The 13,541-nt window shown below is 40.2% G+C and overlaps 2 protein-coding genes across 3 annotated transcripts; both read left to right on the forward strand.

Moving 5' to 3' along the window:
• Positions 1–302: 302 nt before the first annotated feature.
• On the forward strand, positions 303–5,394 carry LOC106587489 (protein lin-7 homolog C). The gene is made up of 5 exons (XM_014175922.2): positions 303–463; positions 1,319–1,437; positions 1,961–2,032; positions 2,113–2,322; positions 2,846–5,394. The coding sequence occupies exons 1-5, from the start codon at positions 427–429 to the stop codon at positions 3,011–3,013; spliced, it is 606 nt and encodes a 201-aa protein (XP_014031397.1). The 5' UTR covers positions 303–426; the 3' UTR covers positions 3,014–5,394.
• A 496-nt stretch (positions 5,395–5,890) lies between these two features.
• On the forward strand, positions 5,891–8,043 carry LOC106587490 (60S acidic ribosomal protein P2). Of its 2 annotated transcripts, none has more exons than XM_014175925.2 (5): positions 5,891–6,018; positions 6,765–6,888; positions 7,034–7,082; positions 7,307–7,402; positions 7,927–8,043. In XM_014175925.2, exons 2-5 carry the CDS (start codon positions 6,766–6,768, stop codon positions 8,001–8,003), a joined length of 345 nt encoding a protein of 114 aa, XP_014031400.1. In that variant the 5' UTR covers positions 5,891–6,018; position 6,765; the 3' UTR covers positions 8,004–8,043. The 2 variants fall into 2 exon arrangements, with proteins under 2 accessions (XP_014031400.1, XP_014031399.1); XM_014175924.2 differs by having other exon boundaries at positions 5,970–6,254.
• The last annotated feature ends 5,498 nt before the right edge of the window (positions 8,044–13,541 follow it).

Raw genomic sequence — 13,541 nt, forward strand, 5'->3', positions numbered from 1 at the left:
ATGCATACATTATGCAAGCACTGACAGAGATCAAAATTATGGTTTTAAACATATTGAAGCAACATTGTAGGTTTACAAAGACATTTACAAACAATTCAATTTGGGTTATGAATAATGATCATATAAGACATTTTAATAACTATACATTAATATCTATAATTTATATAACCATTAAAAAGCTGTAAATATTGCTGGTTATACATTTAGGATACCACATTTTCTAAAATATCAAACAAAACTTCAGTGATATATGACTTTCAGTTTTTCCCCCCATCTTGGATTTGGCACATCGACCGTGTATTGCGCCGATTGCGTGTCCTTGACGCAACAACAATCCCCGTCAATACAGCTCAAATCTGTTTATCGCCGAGTGGATATTTTGCTAGCCTGATAATTTCTCCCGAATAGTGCCGGATTTAGGCTATTATGGCTTCTTTGGGGGAACCTGTTCGACTGGAAAGAGGTAAAACGTCAAACTACACAGATTGCTTGATCAATAATAATAGTTAAAATGATGAAAATACACACACAAGCTGAACAGATGGCTAGCTAGTTAACGGTAGCTAATCTGGAATTTAATTTAGTTAGCTAACTAAGGGTAGCGCAAGTCAATTAATTTTGAAATAACTAGCCCATGTACAATCATCTCTCAAAAGTCGAAAGAAAAATAATTATTCCAATATAATCCGCTTTAGTTTTCAGAAAGACAGATGGGCTGAGTTGCTAATGTTGTAGCCAGCTAAGGTTAGCTAATTTAGCTAACAAGATAGCCATCCTCAAGGCTGGTAGTTTGCAGTGGTGTAAAGTACTTAAGTACCAGTACTTTAAAGTGCTACTTAAAAGTAGTTTTAGTAGTTGTTGGGGCTATCTGTACTTTACTATTTATATTTCTGCCAAAAGTTTTACTTCACTACATTCCTAAAGAAAATAATGTACTTTTTACTCCATACATTTTCGCTGACATCCAAAAGTACTGGTTGTATTTTGACAGGAAAGGGTCAAATTCACACGCTTATCAAGAGAACATACCCTGGTCATCCCTACTGCCTCTAATCTGGCGGACTCACTAAACACACATGCTTTGTTTTGTAAGTTAATGTAAGTGTTGTAGTGTGCCCCTGTAAGGCATTTGAAATTATTAATACTTTCACTTTTGATACGTATATTTTAGCAATTCCATTTACTTTTTATACTTATACTTAAGTATAGTTAGATCCTCTGCCTCAAGCAATTATTTCCTTAACCAAAGTCTTCAAATCAATGTAAATTATTGGTAAGATCTCTGACGGTGTGTGGTCTCCATGTTTTCTCCCCACAGACATTTCTCGGGCTATTGAATTGCTTGACAAGCTCCAGAGGACTGGGGAAGTGCCACCCCAGAAACTGCAGGCACTGCAAAGGGTCTTGCAGAGCGAGTTCTGTAATGCTGTGCGAGAGGTGAGCTGAGACTGTCATTAAATGCCCATCACACCCTTCAAAATTCAACTCAATTTATGTGGACAAATCTGTACCTCAAGGCCAGAAGTACTGCTGATTTTCATTCTCCCCCTCCAATCAGTGTGATTGATTCAGACCTGGGGCACCAGGTGAGTGGAAATAAATAATCAGCAGTACTCTGGACCTCCAGGCTCTGATTTGTGTACTTGTGTGAGATGGGGCTGATACAGACAGACCTATAAAACATGAAATGGTTTGATTGCTGCCTATGTACTAGTTATTTGACTTCGGATGTAAGATTTGTCATTGTGTCAGTGTATCATAAAGCATTATTTTCAATATAGGGTTGTGATTACAAAAGGAGCTATCCAGTTTGAGGATTAATTAATAGCTTGGAACCCTGGACAGGAGGAACTATCAGGATTACTATTTTTAACATGCCAGACTTTTTGAAGGAAGTAATTCAGCTTAGCAGTTTGCATTTGACTAACCTTCTTTCTGCCTTTTCTAAACAACTCCTTAGGTGTATGAACATGTGTATGAGACAGTGGACATTAATAGTAGCCCTGAAGTCAGGGCCAATGCCACAGCCAAGGTATGTCACAACAACCAATATTAAACAACAACTCTGTAGGCAACTCTGGGTTAACAACTTTCTCCTCTCTTGCCTTGTAGGCCACTGTTGCAGCGTTTGCGGCCAGTGAGGGGCACTCACACCCTCGCGTGGTGGAGCTGCCTAAGACTGAGGAAGGACTTGGCTTCAATATAATGGGAGGGAAGGAACAGAACTCTCCTATTTACATCTCACGCATCATTCCTGGGGGAATCGCCGACCGCCACGGGGGCCTCAAGAGAGGCGACCAGCTTCTTTCTGTCAATGGGGTGGTACGTGTCGTTTATGCAGTCTCTGGCTGTGTCCGAATACCCGACTTGCGTTCTAAATAGTAGGCATTTTGGGAAGGCAGAAGTATGTAGTATGTGAAATTTTTAAAATTGAGTATGCTTTAAAAATTCCAGGATGTCATACTCATTTTGGCTTTTTATCTAGTAGAATTCGTTGCACGCTTGAGGAAGAGAATAGTATTTCGAGGCCCACGTGTGTCTGACAACAGCTGATAAACAGCTGAGGAGACGAGCTGTACCGAATTGATTGAATGTAGGGAATCAACGCAATTGCACATTAGATGATGTAGGATGAGCCTAGTATGCTGTTATATTTTGCTTACTGCAATTGTTTTTACTAAATCCAACGTTCTAAGTAGTATGATTAGTACACAGTATGCAGTTTAAGTAAATAGCAGGCAAACCAGATTTTCGTACACGGCCACTATCAATATACATTTATCCTATTCAGTCACCTAATTTTGTTTTATTTAAATTAATCCTCCTTTTATCTCTTTCTTTCCAGAGTGTGGAGGGGGAGCACCATGAGAAAGCTGTGGAGCTTCTCAAAGCTGCCCAGGGCACTGTGAAGCTGGTGGTCAGGTACACTCCTAAAGTCCTTGAGGAAATGGAATCCCGCTTTGAGAAGATGAGGTCTGCAAAGCGCCGGCAACAGAACAGCTATCCCCAATAGTGTTTTTTTCATCACTGGCACGCAATTCCTTATCTTTCACCCTCTTCCAGCCATCTGTCCCAGTCACAGTTTTAACCTTCATCTAAAACTTAGCACACTACGTTTAGTTTGTATCCACATATATTATATTTCTACCTTTTCTACAACCTACCCCTTAAACTTCTGACACTGTCCTCCACCCCACAACTCAAGGCAAACACTAGATGTATCATATTTCTACAAGTAGTTGGTCATTCACGCTTTACATGTGCATTACATTTTGGACTGACATATTGGATGCTGTTTGAGGACCTGTGAGACCCACCACAGAGGTTCATTGATTGAAGAGATGGTATTTTTTTTATTTTAGAACAGCCTTTATAAAGTGCCTCAGGGCAATACAAATGTATTTGAACTTGTACTGTCATTCAAATTACAAAACTAAGCTCAGATGATTCAACACTTCAATGCCAGGTTTACCAAGCATTTGCAGGAATGCAAACGTCACACCTGCTATTTTTGAGAGCGAAAAGAAACTGGTAGTAATATAATACATTTGGGATATAAGGGGTATAGAATAAATATTATCAAAGGAATTGGGTATTGTGTGTAAATTGATATAGACATTTTGTGTTTACCAGTATATGAAGGCTAAATGGAGACCGTTATGTTTTACCATTGTCTCTGTTTTAGTTTTTTTCCTCCTGAAAATAACAGGTGTGATCGTTTTGGTAGATCTGTGTTTAGTCTTCTAATCTAAATTGTTAAGGAATTAAATAATACATTCTCTGAATTTATTTTTAACCTCGTGCTGATGTTTTAACTGTCTTACAAACTTTAAAAAAAGATTTCGCTGTCTCATAAAATATTCAGCAACTTCTAGCTTTTGCATCACATGAATCATTTAGAGCCTTCAAATGCGTAGGTTTTCAGTGGGCTGGGAGAAGGCTTTCTAAGATGCTGTGCTGTCTTTTAAAATTCAGATAACCTTTTCCCCTTATGACAGTATACAATTTTGAGACCTGAGTCACACCTGACATTTTAAATATTTCAAAAGAGCAATAAGTCAGACTCAGAACCTTTTGAAACCAGAGGGGTATTTCATGAACAGGGTCAGTGGATTTTGAGATTCCCCAAGAAAGCTGCATTCCCATAGTAATTTTTGTTTTTCATTTCTTTGAGTTACTTTGCTCTATTCGCACTTCAACGGTGTGGACAACTCATTCAAGGTGGGTTTACAGGAGGTCGGCCAAATTGTCGCAGCGACGACAAAAACATGTCATTGTTGTCCAACATCAACTGATGTTTCCAAAAAGTATAAACGAGGAAAAATACAGTATTGCACTACCACCAGCATGGTTGTTTGAAATAGGGTGCTACCTGCTATCTTTCAACGTGAGTAAACCCATTATTGAATGGCATTCATTAAAAAATGCATGTAATTTACTGGTATGTGAAACCCACATTCATTAATACAGTTCAAAATAAAGACCAATAACGTTGCTATGCTGTTGCTAAGCTGGGGTTGAGTTAACAAAGCCATATTTTTGGTTGCTGACTTACAGGTTCGAATAATTACTTGTTGAGCTATAAAATTAGGTACATGTCCCATTTGGGTGAACTATCCCTTTAAGATGTGATCTTAATTTGGCTGTCACGGATTTCAATTCCAGATATTATGTCCATTTTCACCTGAATAGCATAGTTTGTATTTTATCTTGTGATGGTCACTCGTGAATGTACTGTGTAATTCCAGTTATATTGATAAGAATAGATTTAATGGTTTTTTTGCTGAATTGAATAAAATGTATTCTAAATCATGAAACATTTTATTTCCTTCACTCAAGATTTCTTCACTTCATAAAGAAAATATTCTATGTTCTGTTCATTATTTAAAAAAGGTGTAAAGTAAGCAAAGGCTTAACAAATTTGGCACCCCATAGCAAGTTGGTTACATGTCAGCTTGCCCCTTAGTATGATTACTGAAATGTTGTCCTTGTCACTGACATTAATGGTTTCAACAGAATGTTCAGGACAGTTACCTTGCCAATTCCTAGAGCTTTGTGAAACACCCCTCAGGTTTCTACCCTCTTATATTTTGGAAGGGTCAATAGAATATTTTTGTAAGTGTTTTCTTTTGATATTTTATTTTTTACAAGGGATTTTCATGAGAGAAAAAAATCCTGAAATGATTTGTATTCCTTTTCTGACTGTGTTATATTCTTGTTTTGAGTACCAAGACCAGACTTGCAACATTTATGAGAACTATTTGATATATTGAATGTTTGCTTGTTTTGGACTGTTAGGTCTACTTACAAAATGTGCTGCTCTCAGTTTATTCTGTCCATTTGTATTGTATATTGTGTTACAAAAACTGCACAAAATAAATTATACTGTGAAAATTGTTTTAATATGCTTATTTGTATTCTCAACTTAAATAATATTACCATACATTGTATTGTGTAATTCCTTTAACACACGTAGTTTTAACATCCTTTTTGTTTAGGAGCCGCACGTTTTTTGTTTGATAACTTTTGAAGATGCCATATTATGTCATATTGCCAGAGGCAAGAATGGTACTTTCGTAAGGGTTATGTACTGTTTCATAGAGTATGGCACTATGTTGGTACTAATGTAGTCCAAATTAGGTGTATGTTCTAAGGTCACAGCACAGTCCCAGCTCCGTCTGTCCAGTTATTGACCACTGAGAGTCAATGGCACTTTGCTGGACTGAACAGTGGCCCAATCACTTACATGGGTATCATTATCACCATGTAGTGATTCCAGTTTCCCTAAATGTTTTTTTTTCCAGACATTTTTCATTGTGTTGACGCCGCCCGTCCTCCGGACCATCTCCTCACTTCGCCTTGCAAATCAAGTGCACCCTGTTGTGAATTTTGTCCTCCAATCAAAATTCATTCGATTTCCCCGCCCATCAAGCGTTTTTCCGTTTCCCCCTGCGTTGGAACTTCCTTTCCGCCTGTGCAAATCTCGTCGTGAACACGCATCTGCCTTCTCCGTGTCAAGTGAGTGTCTTCTAAAGGAAATGTAGTATATATACACCATGTGAAAATAAGTCCAACACGGCACCATAACGTAGGCATTCCCTTCAAATATTTGTTTTACCCCTAAACTAAAATTGGACAGCAAATAATCTATTGATGAGGAGCATGCTAGCCAGTTAGCTTGCTACCTAACAGCCATGACATGTCACCATGTGTACCTGCTCTCACTGTCGCTCAAAGAAACAAGGCCCAAAACGGTAACTAGCTGATTGGTAACATTATTTGCGAGGGTGTTTTTCAATGGCACATCTTCATATTCTGATTGAAGAAATAACAGTTATCAGTGACAACCTCACCAACTGGAACTTTGTGGACAGTGCGCTAGCAAACTCGGCTAGCTAGTTAATTTGTTAACCTCAGTTACCTAGTTAGCTAATCTATCAGATGTTTTGAGTAAGGCAGTGAATCCTAGTGTTTGGTAAAGATGCCCAACCAACGTTTTTTTTCTCACTTAGATTATGGAGAAGGTGTATAAATATCACTTGAAACAAATGCTTAATAGGTGTTTGTAGGCCTAGTTACTTGATGCTCTGTGGGTATGACATGGAAAAGTTATAATTGTTTCTGTATGTTATAGGGTTATACTGCGAAGTTCACTTTGAGACGCATGTGTACTACTTTTATTTGTCTAAAGTAACTTAACTGTATTGGGTATTTTTTTAATGCCCTGTTTTTTTGTAATAACTGCATCATGATTTGTATTGCAGAATGCGTTACGTTGCTGCATACCTGCTCTCTGCCCTTGGTGGTAATGCCAGCCCACAGGCTGCGGACATCAAGAAGATCCTGGAAAGTGTTGGCATTGAGGCTGACAACACACGCATGGAGAAAGTGTGTTTAATATCACGTTTTACCTTAGTGTTGAGTAAAATAAATGCACGATTTGTGTGTTCTGAAAGTTGAGCACAAACAGGAAACAACATAATTGCAATCTCTGGACCAGTAATTTCTGACCCCTTTTTCTCTTCCCCTTCAGGTTGTCACTGAACTTGGTGGCAAAAATGTGGAAGAGGTGATTGCTCAAGGTGAGTTGCAGAACTGTCAATGCATAATGAAAAGTCACTGAAGAGAACACATCTACTTAAAATTAGAACCTGAAATAGTCGGTCTGGACTAAGAACACGGGTGGTTTAATCTGCTAGAAATTTGCTTTGAAACTGTAGCATGGCTTTTCTGCCAAAGTTTTAGTGTTTAGTATATACAACAATATAGTTGTAATTAAATCAGTTAACTGTAATTTCTCTGACAGGCTATGGTAAACTGGCCAGTATGCCAGCAGGTGGTGCTGTGGCAGTGGCCAGCTCAGGTGGAGCCGCTACTGCTGGAGCAGCTGCCCCCGCTGCAGGTGAGCATACATCAGAGCCCACATGAGTGTTCTAGATCCTTGTCAAGTTGACCTTTTGGATGTCCATCATTTTTCATGTCAAACTGGGCTCAATGCCATCTTATGGGGTGTTAAATTTATAGATATTGATGTGCGGGTCAGCTCAATATCTATGCGGCACTTGGTCAGGCAAGCTAAAGCTTATTTGCCTTTACTAAATACATGGAAAATGTATAGTACAGACCAGAACAGTCTCAATGCAAACAGCATTAAAACAGTTTCGTTGCTAAATGCATGGATTTTTTAATTGGTGGGGGGTCATTATTTTTATTACATCATGGCTGGTAGAATGGGACGGTTTTAAAAACAGCAGGTCAGTTTCGGATTGATAAATGGCTGATGAGCGCATTACTAGTACATAAAGGGTAGTTTATTTTGTTTATGAACATGTCTTTTGGTAAACTATTATATTACTTTCACTAGAGCTAGCTGTGTTTTCAGACAATGTATATGGTATGGTTAATTAATTACTTATCTCTTTACAGCTGAGGAGAAGAAGGAAGAGAAGGAGGAGTCTGAAGAGGGATCTGATGACGACATGGGATTCGGCCTGTTCGACTAAACTTGTTCAAAATCTGAAATAAACTTGTAAAAAAGGAAAAGGCTAAATATTCTGTATTTTCTTTGGGTATTTTGCTTAATGAAAATGTTTTGTTTCCATCTGGACACAGCCACTGGAGCAGTTGGGTGCTGCATAGCCCTTGATGATGACTGTTCCGTTACATTTACACAAGTCATTGGATGAGGGTGTCTTCTGTACTGGGGAATTTTGTTAAGAGCCCTGGATGCTCAGTTTGAGCATTGACACGCATCACTTGCGGTAGTGTTTTGGAAGCAAAAGGACCTTATCTTTCAAATCAGATAAATGTAATTAAAAAGGATTAAACGAGAGACCCGATGTTGCGCTCAGGCAATAATCCAAGAGAAGAGGGTCTGCGTCATTGTCTGAAAAGAAATGTGCAAGAAGTGTAATAACTACATGGATGATTGCATGTTTTCTTATGTGATCTAAATAGCTAGTACTGTGTACAGTATTAGTGTTCCCACACGAACATGCAGTATCTCCGTGTTACAGCGCGTGTTTACGAAAAACAGATTGAAGTTAGTCTACTTACTACCTGTGCTAATTGGCCATCTGCGTCTACTAACGTGTGTAAATGGATGCTACAAACGGGTTGTCAATGGAAAAATACTATTGGCTGCAACTTAACTGTACAGCAAGTGTATTTTGCATTTGTGAAATTATTTTAGGATATGAAAGTAGGGATTTCTGTTTAGAATTGTACCACAATTGAGAATCGATTCAGGTTTAGGTGGAGTATTTGGCTGTTTAGGCTTCCAGAGCCACATTGCCTTTAAACAACATGTAAGGTCCTTGAACTACAAGGAGCAATGTTAGCCACCTTTAGTCAATGTTTGGACTTGGTGCTACAGTGCAGCCATGTAGGGTTGAAGGTGCAAGTAGTCATTTGCTTGCTACTGTACATTTCTTTGAGTCTAATTCTATTTTGGGAATTATAGTCAAGGTGTGTGTGACGGTGGTATTGATTGTCGACTAATTTGACTGCTACGACAATGTTTTCGCTAGTTACTAGTGTGGTAGTTGGAAAAGGTTAAATTCATGGATAAAACAGCAGATAGCGCCATTTACCCTTCTACTACTGGCCCTGTCCAGAAACAACCCGTCTCCCTAGACACTTGTCTGAAAGTCTTGAATGGGTACTATAAGAAATCTTGAGCTCATGAGTCTGCAGCTACTCTTCCTAAGGTCCACATACAATGACAGGCTAATACATAACATTAATAGACAAGTACATCACAAGGACAGAACTATGTACACACATTTCAAATCCCATTTGATTTGTCACGTGCCGAATACAACAAGTGTAGACCATACAGTGAAATGCTTACTTAAGCCCTTAACCAACAATGCAGTTAAGAAAAAAGAGAAGAATAACAAATTAAAGAGCAGAAGTAAATGACAATAGCTAGGCTATATACAGGGGGTACTGGTGTCGAGGTAATAAGTACAGTCGTGGCAATTTTTTTTGAGAATATTAATTTTCAAAGTCTGCTGCCTCAGTTTGTATGATGGCAATTTGCATATACTCCAGAATGTTATGAAGAGTGATCAGATGAATTGCAATTAATTGCAAAGTCCCTCTTTGCTATGCAAATTAACTGAATCCCCCAAAAAACATTTCCACTGCATTTCAGCCCTGCCACAAAAGGACCAGCTGACATGTCAGTGATTCTCTCGTTAACACAGGTGTGTGAGTGTTGACGAGGACACAGCTGGAGATCACTTTGTTGTGCTGATTGAGTTCGAATAACAGACTGAAAGCCTCAAAAGGAGGGTGGTGCTTGGAATCATTGTTCTTCCTCTGTCAAACATGGTTACCTGCAAGGAAACACGTGCCGTCATCATTGCTTTGCACAAAAAGGGCTTCACAGGCAAGGATATTGCTGCCAGTAAGATTGCACCTAAATCAACCATTTATCGGATCGTCAAGAACTTCAAGGAGAGCGGTTAAATTGTTGTGAAGAAGGCTTCAGGGCGCCCAAGAAAGTCCAGCAAGCGCCAGGACTGTCTCCTAAAGTTGATTCAGCTGCGGGATCGGGGCACCACCAGTACAGAGCTTGCTCAGGAATGGCAGCAGGCAGATGTGAGTGCATCTGCACGCACAGTGAGGCAAAGACTTTTAGAGGAGGGCCTGGTGTCAAGAAGGGCAGCAAAGAAGCCACTGCTCTCTAGGAAAAACATCAGGGACAGTCATTTTCTCTGATGAATCCCCTTTCTGATTGTTTGGGGCATCCGGAGAAGACGAGGTCAGCGCTACCATCAGTCCTGTGTCATGTCAACAGTAAAGCATCCTGAGACCATTCATGTGTGGGGTTGCTTTTCAGCCAAGGGAGTGTGCTCACTCACAATTTTGCCTAAGAACACAGCTATGAATAAAGAATGGTACCAACACATCCTCCGAGAGCAACTTCTCCCAACCATCCAGGAACAGTTTGGTGACGAACAATGCCTTTTCCAGCATGATGGAGCACCTTGCCATAAGGCAAAAGTGATAACTAAGTGGCTCGGGGAACAAAACATAGATATTTTGGGTCCATGGCCAGGAAACTCCCCAGACCTTAATCCCATTGAGAACTTGTGGTCAATGCTCAAGAGTCGGGTGGACAAACAAAACCCACATATTTTGACAAACTCCAAGCATTGATTATGCAAGAATGGGCTGCCATCAGTCAGGATGTGGCCCAGAAGTTAATTGACAGCATGCCAGGGCGGATTGCAGAGGTCTTGAAAAAGATGGGTCAACACTGCAAATATTGACTCTTTGCATCAACTTCATGTAATTGTCAATAAAAGCCTTTGACACTTATGAAATGCTTGTAATTATACTTCAGTATTCCATAGTAACATCTGACAAAAAGGAAGCTTGGCCCCGGGGATGTACTGGGCCGTATGCACTACCCACTGTAGTGCCTTGCGGTCACAGGCCGAGCAGTTGCCATACCAGGCACTGATGCAACCCGTCTGGATGCTCTCTGGTGCAGCTGTAAAACCTTTTGAGGATCTGAGGACCCATGCCAAATCTTTTCAGTTTCCCGAGGGAGAATAGGTTTTGTCGTGCCCTCTTCACTACTGTCTTGGTGGGCTTGGACCATGTTAGTTTGATGTGGACCCCAAGGAACTTGACGCTCTCAACCTGCTCCACTGCAGCCCCGTCGATGAGAATGGGGGTGTGATCGGTCCTCCTTTTCCTGTAGTCCACAATCATCTCCTTTGTCTTGATCATGTTGAGGGAGAGGTTGTTGTCCTTGCACAACACGGTCAGGTCTCTGACCTCCCTATAGGCTGTCTCGTTGTTGTGTCATCAGCAAACTTAATGATGGTGTTGGGGTCGTGCCTGGCTGTGCGGTCATGAGTGAACAGGGAGTACAGGAGGGGACTGAGTACGCACCCCTGAGGGGCCCCCGTGTTGAGGATCAGCGTGGCAGATGTGTTGTTACCTACCCTTACCACCTGGGGGTGGCCCGTCAGGAATTCCAGGATCCAGTTGCAGAGGGAGGTGTTTAGTCCCAGGGTCCTTAGCTTAGTGATGAGCTTTGAGGGCACTATTGTGTTGAACGCTGAGCTGTAGTCAATGAATAGTATTCTCACATAGGTGTTCCTTTTGTCCATTTAATAAGTATACACGCTTTCATGCATTTATGCCTTCATAGCCATGTGATTCATAGACTACTGAATGCAAGTGAAGCACATGAAAATCAAAATACAAAAACGAGATGTGTTGCAAATAGGCTGCTGACACTGCTAAATTCCCCTGGTATAAATAATTCTACCATGTTCCTATAGTTACTGCCCTTAATGGGTATCCTGGGTATAGACTATTTACAGTTACCACCCTCAATGGGTTTCCTGAGGTAAAATGTAATCTCTTAAAGGTCCAATGCAGCCGTTATATCATATTGTTCTGGCTAACAATTAAGTACCTTACTGTGATTGTTTTCAATAGAAATAGTCCAAAAGAAACATATCTTATTTGAAATTTCTATAATTTTGCTAGGACTGTCTGGGAGTGGTCTGACTGGGGAGGGGAAAACAGAAAACGACTTGTTATTGGCAGAGAGCTTTGGAAAGCTTTCTTATTGGTCTATTAACTAATTTGTCAACAGGCAAGCCAAAACTCCATCCCACCAAAACAGGCAGAAATTTCAGGTGTATTTCAAACAATTCTTACACTAAAAGGGCATTATAATCTTCTACAATTTCACAGTATTATTCCAACCTCATAGTGTGGAATTATATAAAACACAAATCACGTTTTGGACTGCACTGGGCCTTTAAATGTGTAGGACTTTTGTTACAGCTACCACCGCTATGGGTTTCATTAGGTAAAATACAACATTGGCACCTCCTCCACACTGACTAAAGGCGTCTGCATGCTTCCCAGCCAAAACAGTTTGTGCATATATTATGATGACATTTTGGTTCGTTTTGGACTTCGGCAAGGGTTTTTTCCGTTGTTCGGGCACACAAAAAAATTTCTCGAGGCAAGCCGAAGTCGGTAGCCGATTCGTCTGCGATTGGTCAACAGTAGGGATTCGACAATGAAGTGCCTGTTGTCATTCAAAGGGAGACGACTCCTTCTCATGCACATTTTTTCACTTGAGAAATACTGCACCAAACATCCTGGTCAGATGCAAAATTATGTGACGAAGATCTCGACAACAAATGGCAAAATTAATGACAGATGTCTTATGTTATCTTAGATGAATTCTGACTATTTTGAGGAAGTGTATACTGGCTACAGCGTTGACAAACAGTACTATTGCCTCTTTTTTTCTAATTTTTCAAGCGAAAGTATTTTTTTTTAACGGGATAGCTGAGATATAGTGTAATGTGTTACAGTCTACCACCCATGAAGGGTTTGCTGAGGTATTGTGCTGGGCTTTGGACCTGTTCATAAAATGAACACGGTCCCTGTGAATCAGTTGTTGTTACGCTTCTGCTCATATAAAATGAACCAGAATCAGATGGGAGTTTCACCTAAGGTCCTTGGCTCCGCTGAGGCTTTCACCTCAGCCACCGTGATCAGAGTTAACAGACATGAAAGCAGCAACCTTGAATCATGTGGAGTTTCCTCCCTCTAAAGTTAACTTTATGATTTCCACCTTCATTCCCCTACACCACATTCACACCCAGCAGCATCCACCAGTCACACACATACACACATCAGTACATACTTCGGTATCATGGACAGAACTAGATTTAAAATAAGAATATACACTTATGCCGAACATTCCATACATCAATAATACTTTGCTCTACTGCGACAGGCCCTGATATCCTGAAGTCACCACTTCAATGTTCTTTAAATATCTTGAGAGATTCTCACATCAGTCACCCACTGGGCACAGACGTCAATTCAATGTCTATTCAACATTGGTTCAACATAATTTCATCAAAATGACATGGAAACAATGTTTATTCAACCAGTGTGTGCCCAGTGAGTAGTCAGAGAGCTGAACAGAGTATCATATCATATGCAGCTGTCAGCATTGGTGTACTTTGTCAGCAGCTACTGGT

The sequence above is a fragment of the Salmo salar genome, chromosome ssa26, assembly GCF_905237065.1.
Source record: "Salmo salar chromosome ssa26, Ssal_v3.1, whole genome shotgun sequence".
Lineage (NCBI taxonomy): Eukaryota > Metazoa > Chordata > Actinopteri > Salmoniformes > Salmonidae > Salmo > Salmo salar.